Genomic DNA, 19808 nt, shown 5'->3' with positions numbered 1-19808 from the left:
ACGTGCCAATATATTGTAATGGAAAAATGCTGATGTGGTAGATCATCACCTATAAAAATCACAAACTAAGATTTGCATGGAAGGGCAAAATTAATTAATAGCCCAAAAATACAAACAATATTAAATGAGAGAGATAAGAAACAGAACGTTTCTTTTGATTTTTGATTAATTAGCTGTTAATGACGATCTTTACTTAAACACATGATATGAAACTTAGAGTGTGCAGCCAAATAGTTCAAAAAGCTGAGTTGTTATATATAAATGATGATTGTCTATATTGTGTGTGCCTATTGGAGGGATTTGGCCCATCATGTATCATACGATCATATAACTTTCATTCGTAAATCCGCTTCCTCTTTAAAATAGTGGGAAATATGATAACTGAACCAATTAGGAAAAGAACGGCCAGAGTTTTGAAATCATAAAGATCCTTGACTGATTTGAGATCACCAAGTGCAAGGCCAGCCTGAAAATAGAAGCGTCGTGGTTAATAACTTGAGAGACAAAACAAGGAAAATAAAATTTTCACAACCAGCATTAAGTTGGACAAACAAATGAATGAAATCGGACCAAGATCAAATTTCACAAAATATCAGATATTTGAGTTCCTGTGTTTCTCCCCTGACAATACTAGAAGGATGTAAAACAAACATCTCTCACCCACCAATGCAACCGTTACTAAAGCACAATATCATCGACTTTCTTTCTAAATAATGACAAAACAACCACAACCAAAACATAGTCGCATCGAAATGTGAATCAAGTCTCGCAAAGAACTACTAGCACCTCAGAGATTATTATTAACACCTAAATTATGATTGAAGTACAAAACACTTGAAGGACAAATCTCTCTTTTACCGAAAACTCCATCTTGCACAGATTATTCATTGCAAAATACTGTACACGTACACACACAACATATTTTAAAAGTCATTCCACTAGGACTAGACGGCTAACATAATCTCAGCCTTACGGTCCAAGAAAAGTCATCATAAGAATGCATAATACGTAGTAATAAATCCTAATTGCCACAAAGTTGTACATTAAGAACCATTTCCAGCCTTGAACGTGTAACCAGCAGAAGATTTTATCAAAAGCGTCATGGATTCAGCAGAAGATTTTATCAAAAGCATCATGGATCAAGTGATCAACTACTAACTATGGTCTCATGGTCACCTAAGAACAACACACTATTGTTTACACTATAGAGGAAGAAGAAACAATAAGAATATACAACCATCAAACCAAGGTCATAATAGGAAAGGTACAAGAAACTTACTCTGACAGTGATATAGGAGGCAGGAATAAGACCAATCAAGGTTGCGGAAAAGAAAACATGAAACGGAATGTCAACAATTGGAGAAGCCAAATTGATAAAGAGGTTAGGTAATGTGGGGGTAACCCTCAAAAACAGCATGTAGTTTAACAGTTTTTCCCGGCGCTTTGCTATCTGTAGAAAGAAAAAAAAGGTGAAGTAATCATAAAGGATGAAATGGCGAGAGAATACTGTATACAAGACTAAGGTAATGAATAAAAACCCACCTCTGCCTGGAAAAATCTTAACTTGTCAGGCCATAACCAAGTAACCAATGGCTTCCCAATCATTTTAGACAGAAGGAAGCAGGAAGACGCTCCAGCAGTAGCATTAAATACGACTAGCATAAGGCCTCTGACTACGCCAAAAAGAGCTCCAGCTAACAAAGACATGAAGATTGTTCCAGGAATCATGAATGTCTGCATAAATATGTAAGTAGAGCAGTAGCCCAGAATGAATTGAGCTGGGTAATCGTTCGCATAAGACGCAAGATTTTCTCTGCAAAAGAAAGAAGATAACACTGTTCAGGGAAACATGATTCCCATTCAGGAAATATGATACATTCTACGATTATTTCAAGTGGTCCTATTCAGAAAAAGTTCACATTCAAAATACATTACACATAAAACAAATTTCAACATTATTTGCGAGTATGAACAAGAACCAATACACTATAATCCAAATTATAATGAAAACACAATGGGAAACACAAGAGCACTAAACTTACTTGAGCAATCGAAGATCTGAGATGGTGTGCGGCAGCTTGAGCTGGCCGTACTGAGACGGAGGCATAGTAAGATAAATGCAGAAGAGACCTGTAGCGAATATGAGGAAGACGCCGAGAAACGCCGCGAATTCCCATCTGCTGACAGGAAATCGGTCGGATTTATTCCGCTTGGCCGTGGGTGAATCGTCTTCCTTAGCGTTTTCTTCGTCCCTCGCACCCATCAGATTTCTCATTACCTCAACAACAACAACAGCACTTCTCCTCCTCGTTTGGGCGATCCGATTGCTCGTTTTCACAAGATCTTGGCCGGAATTTTCTTTCTCAATGCCCTACATTACATAGAAATGTTGCCATTTTTTTCCAACGTCTGGGAATTGAAACGATTATATGGATTGATCTTTTGGGTTTGCAAAAACCCTAGTGAGATTTTGGGGCTATAAATTAATCAATAAATTGTTTGTGAGAGCGAGAAAGAAAGAAAATTTGAATCGCTGTAGAAAATTTCGGAAACACGAAGAGAGCATAAAAATAAGCTTTCAGTATATTCCAAAGTCCACAAATTTCCAATGAAGAAGACTAAAATAATAACTTGATTCTTTTTCTTAATAAAAAACAAAAGTTGTCTACGTTACAATCTCTAAATTCCAGGAAGATTAAATTTATATAAATCGATTCAGACCAACTTCAAAACTTTAAAAAAAAAAAATTCAGACCGAATCGAATCATTATAAAGACTCTTCAATAAAAAAAAAAAATCACAGTGATATTTGTTTTGTGTCCAAAATATGATCCGTTTTGCTTAAATAATATATTTTTTTACTAATAATGATAAAAATATGTCAATATGGATGTAAAAAGTAAAACATAGCATGCACAATTACAAAACGAACACAATTAAGAGATTGGTTGCATGCTGTAGTCGTCTGTTCAACGTCTGGAACATGGTTAAGTTGATACTATTCAGTTGAAAGCAAATAGTTCATCAAAATGAAATTGAATTGATACAGCCAAAGCTAAAAAAAATCAAATAGATTAAATTTGGAGAGTTTGTGAAAACTATGTGATCAGTGAAATTTAAATACAACATTTGAATCGAACAAAACAAATGGAAATCAACATTCCTTGGTTGTTTCTTTTCCTCAAGATTTGATGGAGTCGAGAGTAACTGCTGGGAAGTCTTGATAACCTGTAATGGCTGTTATTCTGATCCGCGTGTTTGGCTGCATGATTCGAACATAACAACAATATGAAAACATGATCAAGTTATGGACTCGTGACAAATTACAGAAATTTCCCCCAAAATTGGAAAAAGAATGGTTAAAAATTACAAGGATTGAAAACAGTTTTATTTATACCTGTCTATGACCGATGTTCCGCCTGTAATTCTTCTTCTTTTTGTATTTGAATACGATCACCTTCTTATTCAAACCCTGTAATTCAGAAAAACCAACAAACAGGAAAGAGTTGAAGATAGAAACGAAGGTCAGAGATATAATAATATTGCAATTAGCAAAAATAACATGAAAACAACATAGCAATATAGCATAATACCTGTTCCTCGACCACGGCATGTACAACTGCATTGGTCACCACTGGTCTTCCGATGTATGTACTTGTCTTTGTTCCCACTAGCAACACCTTGTTGAGAGCAATCTGCAAAACCAATTCAGCAAAACCAATCACTTTGCAGACTATGAAAACACATAGAGCCAAGATGCTAAACAGATAAAAGAGAAAAACCCATCCCACAGATGCTTTAGAAATGTAACGAATGCAAATTACTTCTGAGCCAACAAAATTAACAGAGAGGAGCAGTTTTCACCTTGTCGTTGACTTCGGCGCCTTTTAGCCTCTGCGTGTAGATCCACCGCCCAGGGAACACAATGTATTGGCGACCCCCAACCTATATGGAGACAAAACGTTAAGCTTCAGTAGTTCTCTTATATCTGATGCCCAAAAAATGACTATATATATATATATATAAAAAACACCATTGACATTAGAACATAACCATAGGAACTCAAATTCACATTCGAAGCAGTTTTAAATAAGCACGCAGAAGGCACTGAGACACTATAAAAGTCTCGACGCTTCTTGGAGCAGTATGGGAGGAGTTAGCGGAAGTCTCTACACTTCAGGCATCCGATAAGAAGATTTTCGCCTCAAGTAACAGAATGCACGACACATGTAGAGTGGTGGAGTTATGGGCTTGTAAAGTATGGTGTTTGCTATTTATCGAGTTAATCGGTTGCAAAAACATTTCCAACTGCAGATTTCACCAATACGAACTACAAATATGTTCACATAGGGTGCGACTAAAGGATGACGATTAGCAAGGACAAAGTTCAAGATATCATTTGCCTCAGAAGAATGCTCCAAGAAAGATAACAAAGTGAACTTCATTACACTAACTACATACTGCCATTTATTGTAAGCCTAATTTTGAGACGGAGCTGAGTTTATCATCGAGCTATACAATTTCTACAAAGCTTAAACATTCTAAAGGAAATGCATTTTGCAGATATAGAACAAACAAACATACAAATGGGTATCCGAAAAAGGAGCAAAATTCACGAATTTAGGAAAAACTTCCACCCACTCACCATAACAACAGCAAATACTTCTTCGCGCTTAGGGGTCTCCTCCTCCTCCACGGCGACGGTGGTTGCTTCGACAATCTCGACGGTATCAGACTCAGCCTCAGCACTAGGGCTAACAACTTCCGGCTCGGCTTTTGCTACGGAGTCAGAAAATCTGCAAACTTGGGAAAATGTGGGGTCTTGCGAAGAGAGGAGAAGGTGAAATTTTGGGTTTGGAGAGAGAGAGGGATTGTTTAAATAGGCAGGGAGATGGTGGGTTTGGGGAGATTTTGCAATTCGTCGTGAGAGAGGAACAGAGAGAAACGGTGGAGATAGCCATGGCTGCTTTTTTGTTAGCTAAACAGTAGCGAAAGATCAGAGAGAAGAAGAAGCTATATTGCTCTCGTCAGTGCAGGATAAGCTATATTTGCTCTCTTCCTTATCCATTTTTTTGCAACTTACCATTCGCCCCTTAACGTTTTGATAACAAATAATTTAATCCATAAATAGTCAATTACATGTGAATTGATCCAAAATATAGATTTATTTTCAATTTTTGTTTTCACAGCAAGACTTGTCTTTACACAAGGAGGTCTTTCTAGGACATTTTTTTTTCATTATCACAAATATTTTAAAAAATGCCGTCAAGAAAAAAAACAAATATTTTCAATCTAATCATAAATACCAAGCATCTAAGTTCAAACTACAGAAATAATGAACATCAAGTTCAATATAAAGAAATAAAAAGCATGGACATAAGTTCCAATGTTGGCGGAAAATTATTCAATCTCAAAGAAGAATTCAGAAAATTAATCAATCTCAAAAATTAAACCTCATTTTAGTACTACTCTGAAAAGTCTCATCTCGTTGACTTTAAATTTAGTTTGGGACAAATTTTAAGAGGTATTTGGTCACTGTGCTGCTTAGTTTCTCTGTATCCTCTATTGTTTCCAGTTTACAAAACCTCGTCTGTTCGTTCTTAAAGCTTTTGACCTTGATCAGGTTGAGATAAAAGAGGCACATGAGACTTTGAAATCCTATTGAACTTTCAAACTGACCAAACATCAACTCCAAACTCAGTATTCAAACACCCTCTTCCCATGTTTGAAGATTGTTTTTCCAAATAAATACTCAATCATCCAATAATCAAATACTACATAACTTTAGCATAACAAAAAAGTACTTCATGAATCCAATTTGATCACTATAATATTCTCGTTATTGATACTTAAACCAGTACTTTGTTCATACGGAATCCACAGGAAAGGATATAAGATAGAACATGTAAGGATAAATACACTGATAGCCAAGAGGGTCAAACTATTTAATTATTGACGAGTCTAAAAGACTCAAACATTCATCCTTGCAGGTCCTGAATGCAGATGGAGAGTCTGGCTTGGGACAACCTGAAGAACACCTGGTTGTTCTGCCACCAAAAGGAAATAAAATGAATTTAATTCTTCATTGAAAACGATAACAAAGCGCAAACACAGCGATAAAGAATAGCCAATAACTAGGGGTAGTGCAGAACGCAGAATCAAAAATAATACAGCACATTTATCCTAGGAAAGCGAATTATTTGGCGTCGTGGTGCTTAGAATAACTGCCACAGTTTGTACTGTGATAAAGAAAATCCTATCCTACACAGTCCATAGTCTGATGGTGGGTAAACTTGAAGAGGCTACTCCAGAAAGGTCATTACAGCAGCTGTGAGAAGGTAATTCAAAACCTCAAACACCGTGTTAAACCAGAAACCGCTAGCTCAGCTCTTAATATGAAAGAAAAGTTATAGCATGAGAAGAAGCATCTTTGGTGAGGGTGAGAAATGATCAGCTAAGGCAACTAAGATCTCCAACCTACAAAATGAGATCCTCTGTGTAGTAAATATGGACCATATGGTCATAACTTGTCAGTTGACAAATTCTAATTTCATTATGAAAAGGTGTATATTCCTTTGAACAACTGTCTGACAATTTAAAGGCTAACCTTAGTTTCCGATCAAATCGATGCTGAAAAAATAAGGTTTTTTTCCTATTAAGTTGACTAGTTCAGGTTCAGGAAACGGATTACTAAATAGAAACAGACAAAATTATCGTTTTCTAGTCAGACGGAGGATATCCAAAATCACAGAAAGCCAAAGCATGAAAAGAATCAATAACAATTATGAAGATTACACATTTGAATTAAACGATCCTGACAGAAAATTAGCATAACAGACAGATGAAAAATCTTACTCGACAAGTCGGCGACCTGTTCCGGTGTAAGCTTGGCGGAGAATCCAGATGCTGCATGTGAATAAGTGTACACCAGAACTTGTTTTGCCGCCTCCTCACTGCGTTAATTAACTTGATCGCAATCAAAATTATCAAAAAACGATGAATCGAAGTGAATGAATAAAAGGGAAGCCAACCTTCCGACAACGGAAGCGAGTGTTCGGAGATGGTGAGCCTCAGCGTCGTCACCGAGAGGCTGCTCCGTGTAGACGATGTGGACTTTGGCTTCAGAGGATGGAGGAAGTTTGGTCTCGGAAGAATCAGCCATGGCCGCGAGTGAAATCAAAGAGAAAATTAGCAGTAAGGTTGTTGATTTTATATAGTTTCTGTGCATAATCGAGCCTTTTCGATTCTCTCGTCTTTATAAGAAAATGGAAATGCAGTTCGATTTCAACTCTCCTTTTACACATATATACGAACATACTTAGCGGCTAAGTCCCTTTTTTTAATATAATAAAAAAAAAAATCGAAATATTGAATAAACAGCATTTTATAAGTAATTTTTTTTGGATAATAAATAAAAAGATACGGTTGAAACTCTTTAAATTAATACTCGATAAATTAATAAACTCTCTAAAATAATAAATTTGTCCGATTTTAATTTGGGCCAATATAAAAATTTGAAAAATTCGATAAAATTATAAGATAATAATTTTTCGGGAGATCCTTTTATAATTTTTGGTCCAAAAAAATCATAAATTAATAATTTATAGAAATTGAAAAAAATATATTACACTCTATTGAAATATGATTCAATAGTTGTCCGTTTTTCTTTAAAGTTCAAGTCTATTTAGAATCATTGCCATCAAGTAAAAACACAGTACAACTATTGAATCCCAAAATTCGTTGCAACGTAATTCTAAGAGACATAGACTAATTTGCCTTTTTATTTGGAATGTACAGTATAATTACTTAGTTTATACGAAAATATAAATTACGTTGAATCGGTTAAAAACTCTTTAAATTAATAATTATTAATTTATCGATAAATTAATAACTCTCTAAATTAATAAATTTTTCTTATCCTAACATTATTAATTTATAGAATTTTAACTGTAATTTTTTTTACGGAAAAAAAAACTAATATAGCAGTAGTAGTAAAACTTAAAAATTTATAAATACGATTATTTTTTAGAGTCTGAGATAATAAAATTAAATCAAGCTGCCTAAGAATCATCGCTATCTATGTTAACGCATGGCTTGTTTGCTAGGCGGGCCAGCACATTTGCCGTCCTCCGTTATTTGACGCCACTACGAAACAAAATGCAGTTGAACCTTAACTTATTAAGGTTTGGTACGGAAAAATTTAATTATTTACATGAGAAATTAATTTATCATTTCTCTTAAAATTATAAATTTAATTTTAAAATATTTATTATTTTAACGTTATATTATTTTATATATGATTTTTAAAAAATTATAAGTTAGATTTTTAAAAAATTTATTATTTTAGCGATATATTATCATATCGCAGTTATACTGTTTAGTTCAAAATTTGAGAAGCATCCAAGAGAAAGCCCCTTTGCTCGGGATCTTATGAAGACCAATGAAACACATTAAAGCCATATTCAAATGATCATCGAAATACGTATACAACATATCATATGAATCCGCCTACTATTTTACCCATAAAAACGTTAGACAGACTACTAAATAGTGTGCGATCCCCAACAAAATGCGCTTTAGATCGGCCGCTAGACCTCGGGCTACAAAGCAAATCTCTAAGAAGATAATTTGTGCAATTACGAAGTCCAGAGGGAGTACATGTCATCCAAATCAGTTGTCTTCAAAGACATCTTGTAGAGCTCCCTGAGTTTTAGAGGATCAACGCTGAGTGCCGCTTTGCCGGAAGTTGGCTTAAGTGCTGCGGCTAACATATTCTTTAACAGCAACTGTAACTGATTCCAAAATCTTGAATGTAGCTCGGGATATTCATGCTTTAAAGAATCAAAATTTGCTTTCGGTATGTGACGCCCTTCGAGAAGATGGCATAGTGCAGATTCCACCATCTGCCAATAAAGAAAATCAGTAACAGAATCGATGCTCGCAGATTCAGAAAAAATAAATTATAGCCAAAAACACAATCTATAACTCCCGTATCACATCCGCTAAACAATCAATATGAAACAAAAAGTCAATATTACCGATGTGTCTATACCATGTATGATGTCAGTAAGCATATGATTGCTAAGAAAGATAGAAAGGTCACGGGCAGTATTAAAACTATATTGCAAAGGAAATAGAACATTCCTAATAGCAAAAAGCTTCTACAACATACCGCATTTGAATGTAATGAATCCCAGAGATTGAATGAAAGATGGGATCTCTCCATTAGAATTGTTAGGTACATGACGGGACGCATTTCAGGACCGTAGAAGTCAATGGCCCTTTTCCAGTTCCACTCAGCTAATGATGCATACTGCTTGGCCTTTAGGATCATACTGCTTTCGCCTTTTGGAAGCTTAGTTTTCTTCTGGCCAGACTCTAAGAAATTCAAACAGCACTTTCGTTGGTAAGAAGCGAGCTGATAGTAAGCAAACGCTGTTTCTTGTTTGCGAATTTCACCCAGAGATTCATACACAGTCAATGCTTCCCTGATGGCGTCATTGGCCGAAATCTCATGCTTCCTCAACTCTTTCCTAACTCTTCTATCAGTAGGGCGAGCAGCCATATCTTGCATGATGACGTTATTATATACTTCAGCTGTTATGTCTTCTCTGGCTAAAAACATACCAAGTCTCAGATATGTATGTGCAAATTGTGTAAGAACTTCATTCCTCAAACCATCATTGGTAAGCGCATACACTTCAGACTTTGCCGCGCCATAATGTCTGAGTGCTTCACAGTATTCAGATTTTGCCGTATCTAGAGCTCGCTTGTATGTATGTTGGAACATTTCGTGTACTTTGAGACTTTCAATCTTGGATACCATCTCTTCAGCCTTTGCCCGTCGCCCATGACCCAAATTCATGTTTATTAATACAATATTTGTGTGGTCAGAAACTTCCCTGAATGCATTTATAGCATCTGCAAAAGCATGTTCTGCTTTGCTCAGTTCTTTTCTTTCGAGTCTCATTCGACCAAGTTCGTTGCAAACCCATCCTTTCTTTTTCATTATAGATAGAAGTTCTTCTGAACCAGTTGGAAATCCACTCAATGCATTTATGGCTTCTACATAGCAGTTTAAGGCTGAACAGAGATTATGTTCTGCATCTTCAATGAAATCACCCCGAAGATACTTAAAAATTCCACCATTTTTCGTTTTAGCTGTTTCACTAAAAGCCGCGTCAGACTCTTTATTATGCATTTCCGGAACATTCTCTATCTTTCCAGGGTTAGCTGCCAAAGATTTTGTCAAGGTAGGATTTTCAGCTGCATGAGGAGCCTCCCTCACAAAGTTGCCATTTGGCATGTGCTGACTTTTTCTGTCATGGTCTTCAATAATTGAGTGGGGAGTGCTCTTAATATGTGGTCTTTTACTATGTTTTCTGCCAAAAGATACAGAACGTGCATTCCCAGTACTACTACTCGCACTACTGCCACTGCTGGCTCTATCACTCTGACAGCTGCAATTTACCAAGGAACACGAACTACAATTCTGATTATCCTCACCCAGCTTCTTTTTCAGCCTCTTAACTTCTTTCTCAACCACTGGAGACAATAATTCTTTGGCAGAATATTTCCTCTTTGATGGGGTTGACACCTCTTTTGTTTTCAGTATACAGAGCTCCACATACACATCTCCAACCAAAGTCCATGCCCTGGGCCAAAAGAGGTAGGTAGATGAGAACTGCTCAAAAGTAAGGAAATCACAGCTGGAGCTAGAGTTCACTTCTTTCACTTCACGAATATATGATTCTGTCTTTCCAGTAGGGGATGTGGAGCATTTATTCATTGACGATATAAATCTTGTGTCTTCCATATGCTGTGGCATAGATCCATAGACTGTACTTGCTAGTTCAACAACCTTCAAAGCTTCATGCAACTGGCTGTCCTTCTTATAAGCTTCTCCCAGGGCCAGATAAGATTCCCCGAGCAAAAGCACAAGTTTCCATAACTTGTGATCCAGTTTTGATGTTGGAAGCCATTCACGAATGTCACAAACTTCAATACATTCAGCGTCACCGCAAGCACAAACAGAAAAATTTATCGATGCAGTTTCCCCATCAGGAATGTCGCCATAATGATCAACCGATTCAGATTCACTCGCTCGCAACTGTCGCATCCATCTAAGAGACTTAATAGCTTGAGAAACATGATGTATGGCTGCTAACTTAGAGCAGATTGTATCAGGAACCGCTTCAATCATAGCTGTAGGTATTGCGGATGCTGTGCTGACTGATTCATCACTATCACATATAGGATCTTCTGATTCTGATATGGTGTCACCTGAAGCTATCATTTCCTGGGAAGCAGTCGCATTTCCCTCCCCGGTCATCTTTACCGGAGTTTCTGACAATGTGAAACTAAAATCTTTTCCATCTTCATCATCTACCACAATAGAGCAAACGTTTCCATGGTGAACTGTTTCAGGAAAACTAATAAGAGGGTCCAAGCATTCTTCTTTAGCCTCCATAACTGTAGCTCCACATTCTAGAAGAACAAATTCAGCAGCTAAATCCAGCTCTTCGTCATCAGTTAAAATAAGCCTCGCAAATTGCTCATGAGCAATCGCACGTAAAACCTATAGGGACAATAACAATGACATTCAAGTAGAGCACTAATTATGAAAATGAAAGGATAAGTTAAAAGGTGGGCACAGCTTGAAGATCAATTATTATCTAAGTGAAGAACTGATACCAGATGATCCCGCCCATCCAGAAGCTCCAAACATTTTTTGAAGTATTTGGCACATTTGGCTTTATTGTTAGGAGCCTGCAACACAAATTCACTAATTAGTAAAAGCAAAGAACTAATAACAAGTTAAGAAGCTGATGCAACTCAGAGAGAGAGAGAGGGAGAGAGTAAATACCAGCGAAAGAGAAAGCTTATGGGCCATACGATACAGAAGTGTTCCCAGTGACAACAAAGAATCACTCCTCCATCTGTGCAACAGAGAAGGCACAGAGGTTGAACCATCATCGTCATCATCTGAGTTATTTTTTGGAATGACAGAAAGATCAAAGATTTGAATTACTTCTTCTCCCGCTTCTTTGTGCAGCTGTGAAATGCAAAGCAAATGATGAGAACAGATACAAAAATGTACAGGCCAGGGATAAGAGCTTTTCAACATAAGGACTACAAGTTGGCATCAGTACCCAATAAGCCCCAGGATCTTGTTTGCAGTTCTCTTGAAGGAACCTCAAGACAGAAAGTCCATTCTGTTGGACAACATGAGGATGGAAAGCAGGAGTTCCATCCTCTGATATGCCCTTTTTCATAAATATGTCATTCGTTTTTAGAAGCTCATAGCCTTGAACAACACCATTGTGATGATAACAGATTGCCAACTCTGGCACACTTGCCATGACATTATCAAGCCAGGCTTCAAGCCAAGTCAATGGAGTGACCTGAAACAGGAGGTGCAACAACAATTGAGAAAGATGCAAGAGATGGAAACTGTAAAATGATTTCATAAGTGTTCTATCACCTGTCGTGCAACATCCCACAAATGCAAGCTCACAGCAACATATTTATCATTACTGAACAGAAGCAAGTCACTTCCCAGAAGCATGCGAAAATTATGAAATTGCCAAAATGAAACTCTTAAGAACCCATCATTGCTTGCTCTTTTGCGTTTCTCGGACTCTTGAACTGAACACCTGGGCATTTCGCCAACATCCGAAGCCTTTTTTACAGGATCACGACTTTTGTTTTTCTTATTCTTCTTGCTTCCCAAATAGAAGCCTTCCTGTTTGACATTTGGATACTCTGAACAACATCCGAATCCTTCATTTTGTGTAACGTCATCACTCTGCCCCACAAACTTGGGTGGATTTTTCCCTGGAAGTGCAGATGAACTGGATTTACCTTTTGATGAGGCAGGATGGGTTGGTGGACAATCACAAGCCTCCATTCGAACAGAGTGCTTTGCAAAATTCGAAAACAAAGATCGACCCTCGTGAGTTGATTGGCTCTTATGTCTCCTAACCAATTTCTCCCCCTCCTCAACGTCAGGTCTACACTTCACAAAACAAGAGGTTAAATCTTTTTGACTTTTTTACATGTGAAAAATGATAAGATTCAGATGCAAACCCTGTATTTAGAACAAGTGTCTGTCCAATACGATGAACTGCAATTGATAATCGTGCCTTGGAATAAGGCATTTTGAATATCTGCTTCAGGATATCAGCAGGAGCAATCACATCAATCTCATCTCCATACTCCACCAAACCCGTTACAGCAAGGGCCTCACATTTCCGTGTCAGATCAGATGATATGGCATCATCATCCCAAGGTATTTCTGCCATGATAAAAGCATTAATAATTTCTACATATTAGCATTTCAAATGTCAAAGATAAATAATTTTAGATACTGAAACACATCAACAGAGAATTCTTGCTCAATTTTCGTCAAATCCTAACTAAGCCATTCTCTATTTCAAGAACTTGATCGTTACAAGATTGATACATGAATTGTACCTCCTGAAGCCTTAGAAGAATGCACAGGTTTAGTCGGAGAAAGCGGTGGTGTATTTAAATCCGTTTCCGCTGGTAGCATCCGGTAGCGTGGGGCAGCAGTCACTCTGTCAGCTCATCAATGGCACAAAATCATTTACAGACAAACACGAATACACAATACAAACACAGAGAGATAATTTGAAAACTCACTTTTCACTAGAGGGAACGAGAGCAGAGTTGAAGTCCTGAAAGGACTTATCAGTATGAACAGGAATGGAGCCGCATAGGAAGACTACTGGTTTCGGTCGAACGATTTCCAACCTGCCAACGCACTGGAGCTCCTTCGAGCCGTCAATGGAGTTCGTCGCTTCTTTCTCCATTAACACTGTCTCAGAGCTTCGTTCTTGCTTCGATTTCAATCAGACAAAAAGCAGGAAAAGAGAATTTGTGGCGCGAATTTTAACTGGCCGTCGTCAATGAAATCGTTGGAGGTTTTCCAGAAACCTCTGGAAGATCATATGAAAATGCCACCACGAACAACAGAGATAAAAAAGAAAAGTCGGGTGATGTTTGGACACGGGTTAAACCTTAACCCAGTACTGACACTGTTTTATGGGATCCGATCCGTGTTTTTTTATCCATGAGATTTAAACATTATATATAACTGGGTCCTTGCGGGAATTTCTTTTGCCACAGATTAATCCAAATGTCAACTACTAGCATTCATATTATACGGTTCATTACGTAAATATTCTCAATCCAATAATAAATCTATCTTATCTTATACACAATTAATATTAATAAGCTTTTGATTTGTTTCAATGGTATGATATTTATGAGTCATAAATATGACGATTTTACGTTTTCCATCGCATTCTTGAATACTATATATGAGATCATCATAAATATGATATATTAAGTGTTCAGAAATGCTAGAACTTCCGAAAATTTTTAGCCGAATTTTTTGAACGTGACACGTGTCATATTTTACTAATTAAACTCCTCCACCAACATAATCTGAAATCTAAAATGAAATAAAAAGAAGAGGGAAAGAGATCCCGCCGTACCGTCAATTCACGCCACAACTCCATACGCGACAGCGCCCACACCAATCCAGACCATCTCCCTTTTCGCCTTCGAACACGGTACCACGCCGCCTCTTCCCCTTACTTCGAGATCTCCCTGTCGCCATCGATCGGAGCTTTGTCTCAATCTCGCTGCCGTCTCCACCAGATCTACGAGCGCCGTCGACCTTCACCAAATCCCCGATCCACTTCTCCTCTCCTCTCGTCGACAAATTGTTGCGTCAGACTGGATGGTCTTCGAAAGACGACGAGAATGGGAGGCAAAGGCGGCGACTACACTGTTCATTTGGCTGACAGAGATGTTTATGTGTGATCAGAGAGGAATCGACAAAGTACAGTGAGGGGCAAAAATGGATAAATCAAATTATATTGGTGGAGGAATTTAATTAATAAAATATATGACACGTGTCACTTTCAAAAAATTCGGCCTATAATTCGGCTAAAAATTTTCGGAGGTTCTAGCATTTCTCATTAAGTGTTTTAGGTAAATATATATATATATACATATCATAATATTTCATAAAAGAATAAAATATTATAAAAAGAATAAAATCGTAAAAGATGATCAGAAATCATGATTCAACGTATTTTGAAAGAGGCCATAAATCAACTAAGTAATAAAATATTAGAGCATAGCTTCCTCCAATTTTTGGTCATCTAGTTAAAATTTTAGCGCCTGTTGGAATTTTTTCTTTCCATTTTTTTAATAAAATTTTCTTTTTTCTAAATTTTACTTTTTTGAAAATTTTGTGTAAAACTTATTTGGTCCCCAATTTTTCTTTCTTTTTTCAAATCAAAACCCCTAATGTTGGTCAACATCCAAATCCGTAATTTTGGTCAACAATCAACCTTCAAATCCCTAATTCCATAAAATTCCAATTCTCACCTTAATCTCATGAATAGTTAACGATGATGAGCTTTGAATTAGTCCTGCTAATAGAATTGGGATGAAGGCGGCAACGACGCCACCTGGAGCCACCGAAAAGAGGAGGAAAAATCAAATTATGAAGTCGTATTTTTTGTCACTTTCAGCATCTCGTTCATCGTACATCATCCTGATGGTTGTACTTATCATTAGATTAGTATTTAAAAGAAGAGTCTGAGATTTTGCTAAACCAAACTCAACGGGCGATGTCTCGAACTTGAGGAGAACGAAGAGAGAAAGTGAATGGAATGTTAAAGAGAGAGAAGATGTATTGATGAATTTTAATTACATATATTTGGGGTTAAGATTGTAATTTGTTATACAAACTGTAACTCCATAACTTGTTGTTTCCATTTTTTTCATACTTGAAAAGCTCATTTTAGACTCTCCCACTTTTTATAAAAATTTATGAAAATTTTTAAAGAAAATAAAAACGAAAAGTGGGCAACCGAACGGATTGTCATTGAAAAACGGAGATTTTATGAAAATTACAAAATTTTTTACTACCGAACGGGTCCTTATTGATCCAAGAAAATATAAAACTTAGAACTATTAAAATATAAGTGCAACAACCTGCACTTTTATATCTCCATCTATCTATCCAAACATTAAAATTCTATTTGTCATATACATCAATGACATTGTCATACTTTATTTAACAGATTCTATAACTCTGATATGATTGCAAGTTTCACCCTTGAATATCAATATATTATTCATTTCTTGCCATATAAAATTCACTATAGTCAGAAAATCACTTATCCTTATCTTTGCTAAAATAGATTTTCTAGTAGCTTTTCGTAAAAACCACCTTACTTCTCGACGCCAACTGAGAGGCCTTCGAACAATTCCTGCATGTGGCATAATTCCAATCCAGACCCTCAATGAGAATGGACAGCTAAAAAATAGATGATCCACCATCTCTATCCACACTAAAGACATAGACCAAAGTCACAAACTCCCTACCAGAACAGTCTACCGCTCACTGCCAAACTGTTCTTAATAGCCATCCATAGCATAAAGCTATGCTTTGGGACATTGCCAGCTTTCCATACTAAATAAAATCAGGGAACTATATTCTTCTTCCTACGAATGGCATGATAACCCGAAGAGATGGAGTACTTACCTGAAGAATCAGCTATCCAAATAATCTCGTCTTCCGCCTCTCCATTTTCAGGAATTGCTCTCACCATTTCTCAAGCTGTAGCTACTTTATCAGTAATAGGGTCAGGCAATCTCCATCCACCTGGACGCCACACCTCACTGACTTTTGTATTCCTTCTAACATATGCCTCAATAAACAAAAAGTTAGGAAACAGATTCTTCAATGCACGTCCATCAAGCCATGGATCAAACCAAAAACTCATCTCCTTATTACTCCCAAGCTGATAGTTATAGAACATTTTAAAAGTGCTTCGTAATTTCAGCAAGCACTCCAAGCTGAGCTACAGTCAGGTGGTTTATGAACTCCCCATTATGATAAACGCTTCAACTTCGTTTGAATCACCCCGCGAGCCCAAAGAGTCTCCTTAGCTGTGAGGATTTGCTAAACTTGCTTCCAGAGAGCAACTTTATTCCATAATTCCACATCATTAATCCTCAACCCTCCCTCCCACTTAGGAAGACATACTTCCTTCCATGCCACTGAAACCATTGTTTTCCTACTTCCCCCAACCCACAAATAATTTCTGCACTTCGCTTCTATTATTCTTATCACAGCCTTGGGGAGTAAAAAAGCAGTACACCAATAAACACTCAAACTATTGAGAATTGATTTGACTAGTACCAATCGCGCATCATAGGAAAGAAATTTAACAGCCCATCCCGCTATCCTTTCATTAAATTTATCAACAAGAGAAGTGGAATGCTCCTTCTTAAGTTTGGAGCTTTTAAGAGGCAACCCCATAAATATCACTGGAAGAGTTCCTTCTCGAAAATCACTTGCCAAAATAAACTCTTCACGAAGATTATCATCACCAGCACAAACATAAACTGAACTCTTCATGTCATTCACAAGCAACCCATACACCATATAAAATGAATACAACTTTTGCTTCAACCATGTTACCGAACTAATGTCCTTACCACAGAAAAGGAATAAATCATCGGCAAAACATAAATGAGTCAATCTTAAATCACCACAACCGCGATGGAAAACAAAATTCTATGAACTTGAGCCAAACTTCGTGATAAGTATTCCATTACTACAACAAATAATAAAGGAGAAAGAGGGTCTCCCTGCCTCAATCTTTTTTTTTCAAGAAATATCTCTCATAACTCCCATTAATCATCAATGTATATGCCACCTTCCGCACACATGTCATCACCCATACTACAAACTGTTTTGGGAAGTTCAGTGCTACCAACATTTCTTCTAAAAATTTCCAAGCAACGGAATCATATGCTTTTTTAATGTCAATCTTACAAGTACACATCAATTCCTCCACAGCCTTGTGATATTTTTGAACTAATTCATGAGCAACCAGAATGTTATCAAATATATTACGGCCTTTAACAAACGCAGATTGCATGGGATTTATCAATTTTACCTATACCCTCCCATTCTAGCCGTCAATATCTTGGTAATGACCTTATATATCACTATACAACAAGCTATAGGTCTATAATCGGTCAAACCTGACGGATTTTTACATTTAGGAATTATTGTAAGGCAATAGAACTGAACTGTTTAGAAAGTTTAGCAGTCGAAAAAAAAGAACTTTAACAACAGCCACAACCTCACAACCGACTATTTCCCAATTTCGTTTGAAAAAGTAACTATGAAAACTGTCCATACCTGGGATTTTATTGCTTCCAATACTCTGCATCGCAGCCTGCACTTCCTCATCTGTAACTGGACAACACGATTCAAGTGCATCCTCCATATCCAACATTGGCCTATTTTTGAAAAATTTTGTGGATCAATAGCAAGACGCCCTGAATTTTCAGTACCCAACAACTCAATATAAAACTCAACTATAGCTTGTCCAATCATATCCTGTTCAGTGACTACTTCAAATTTATGAATTATTGTAAGGCTAGCTGAATGATGGAAAAACTTTGTATTCACATCCCCCGAATAAACCAATCCACTCTCACCTTTTGTTTATAGAACTCCCTTTCTTGTAGCAAAACCTCACGAATTGCAATTGCAACAGCCCTTTCCTCCTTCTGCAAGTCACAGTTTAAAGGGTCCAACTGTAGATTGGTTTGCAATGTCTTCAAAAGATCTCTCAAAGTGTGAACTCTACTAGAAATGTCTGAAAACTCGTGCTTGTTTAACAACTTCAATCGTTTCTTCACTACTTTCAATTTCAACCATAAAACATGCATAGGATTGCTAGAAACCGGTTCCTCCCATACCTCCCTCAAAATTGTCTTAAATTCCCGATGCTCCATCCACATGTTGAAAAAACAAAAAACCTTTGGCTTATTTTGCTGGAAACACCCAAAACTGATCACAATAGGGAAATGGTCAGATACACCTACTTCTAAAACATTATAGCACACCCCTGAATATTGTCCCACACGCTCATCATTCATAAAACAACGATCAAGCTTACATTATCATCCTCTTGAATATTAGTTCAAATATACTTCAATCCCTGAAATGGCATTTCCAATAAGTTAGCATTCACCACAGCCGCCTCAAATTTCATGACTGCCATCATATCCTAGCTTCTCCATTTTGTGAAGTACTTTGTTCTAATTTGTTATCTAGCTCTTCAATTTGAAGAAGAAGTCATATGGGCTTGATGGAAAGATTTAGAATGAGGAGAAATTTTCTTTAACCGTTCTAATCGGATCAATGATTTATAACAACATAAGTCCGTATCTTGATTTCAAGAAAAAAAAAATTAATTGCTTTGGTTTATAAAACCCTGAAGTATTTAATTCGGGGAATAGCATCCAACTGATTATTGTTTTGGTTTTCTAGTGATTTTTCGTTGAAGCCTACGCAAAAGTTTATATGTTGATTTGTATTGCAGGGATGTAAACAATTTGGGTTCAGGTTGAAACACATCAGAATTTGAATTGTAGGGGTTGGACGAGGCTTAGGTACTTTGTAATTCCGTTCATCGTCAGGCCATAAAAGTTTCATAATGAAAAATTTGGTTCACAGACGTAAACGTTAATCGACCAAATTCAGAACAAGAGAAAGCTGTTATCACCAGAGAAAGCTATCAGCCTTAATCCTGTTTAGTATATACAAAGAAATACTTGCAATTATAAAAGACTTGTTACTTGCCCTAAAAGTAAAAAATTAAATCGGATTAGGTTACTTCATACGCAAGTAATCTTCTCCTATATATATATATATATATAAGTCTGAATATCTCTCA

At 36.8% G+C, this 19808-nt stretch overlaps 3 protein-coding genes across 3 annotated transcripts; all 3 read right to left on the bottom strand.

Annotated features, from left to right (window-relative positions):
• Nucleotides 1-334: 334 nt before the first annotated feature.
• On the bottom strand, nt 335-3129 carry LOC139882581 (uncharacterized membrane protein At4g09580-like). Its single transcript, XM_071866871.1, has 7 exons — nt 3100-3129; nt 2924-2998; nt 2722-2778; nt 2043-2371; nt 1543-1813; nt 1280-1450; nt 335-466 (listed from the first exon to the last, which is right to left on the bottom strand). The coding sequence occupies exons 1-7, from the start codon at nt 3127-3129 to the stop codon at nt 335-337; spliced, it is 1065 nt and encodes a 354-aa protein (XP_071722972.1).
• A 52-nt stretch (nt 3130-3181) lies between these two features.
• LOC139882580 (large ribosomal subunit protein bL21c-like) lies at nt 3182-7162 on the bottom strand. The gene is given in 8 exon segments (XM_071866870.1): nt 3182-3262; nt 3398-3472; nt 3594-3695; nt 3865-3945; nt 4646-4829; nt 4831-4978; nt 6856-6953; nt 7032-7162. Coding segments are annotated over 8 exon segments (900 nt in total).
• A 1474-nt stretch (nt 7163-8636) lies between these two features.
• Nucleotides 8637-16658, bottom strand: LOC139882579 (uncharacterized). The gene is made up of 11 exons (XM_071866869.1): nt 16592-16658; nt 15427-15509; nt 13666-13862; nt 13477-13580; nt 13090-13297; nt 12485-13013; nt 12153-12404; nt 11867-12055; nt 11695-11769; nt 9173-11578; nt 8637-8903 (listed from the first exon to the last, which is right to left on the bottom strand). Exons 1-11 carry the CDS (start codon nt 16656-16658, stop codon nt 8637-8639), a joined length of 4377 nt encoding a protein of 1458 aa, XP_071722970.1.
• Nucleotides 16659-19808: the final 3150 nt, after the last annotated feature.

This window comes from Rutidosis leptorrhynchoides, unplaced genomic scaffold (genome assembly GCF_046630445.1).
Source record: "Rutidosis leptorrhynchoides isolate AG116_Rl617_1_P2 unplaced genomic scaffold, CSIRO_AGI_Rlap_v1 contig288, whole genome shotgun sequence".
NCBI classification, from domain to species: Eukaryota; Viridiplantae; Streptophyta; class Magnoliopsida; order Asterales; family Asteraceae; genus Rutidosis; species Rutidosis leptorrhynchoides.
This window is presented reverse-complemented; position numbering and strand designations above follow the sequence as displayed.

What these genes read in the sequence shown, in the direction of transcription:
- LOC139882581 (XM_071866871.1), bottom strand. Translation starts at nt 3,129, where the DNA reads ATGTTGTATTTAAATTTCACTGATCACATA. An exon ending in TAAATTTCACTGATCACATA is followed by an intron (nt 2,999 to 3,099) that starts GTTTTCACAAAC and finishes TCAACTGAATAG; the next exon opens with TATCAACTTAACCATGTTCC. An exon ending in CTCTTAATTGTGTTCGTTTT is followed by an intron (nt 2,779 to 2,923) that starts GTAATTGTGCAT and finishes TTTTTATTGAAG; the next exon opens with AGTCTTTATAATGATTCGAT.
- LOC139882579 (XM_071866869.1), bottom strand. Translation starts at nt 16,658, where the DNA reads ATGGTGAGAGCAATTCCTGAAAATGGAGAGGCGGAAGACGAGATTATT. An exon ending in CTCGTTCCCTCTAGTGAAAA is followed by an intron (nt 13,581 to 13,665) that starts GTGAGTTTTCAA and finishes ATGAGCTGACAG; the next exon opens with AGTGACTGCTGCCCCACGCT. An exon ending in ATAAGCTTTCTCTTTCGCTG is followed by an intron (nt 11,770 to 11,866) that starts GTATTTACTCTC and finishes TTTGTGTTGCAG; the next exon opens with GCTCCTAACAATAAAGCCAA.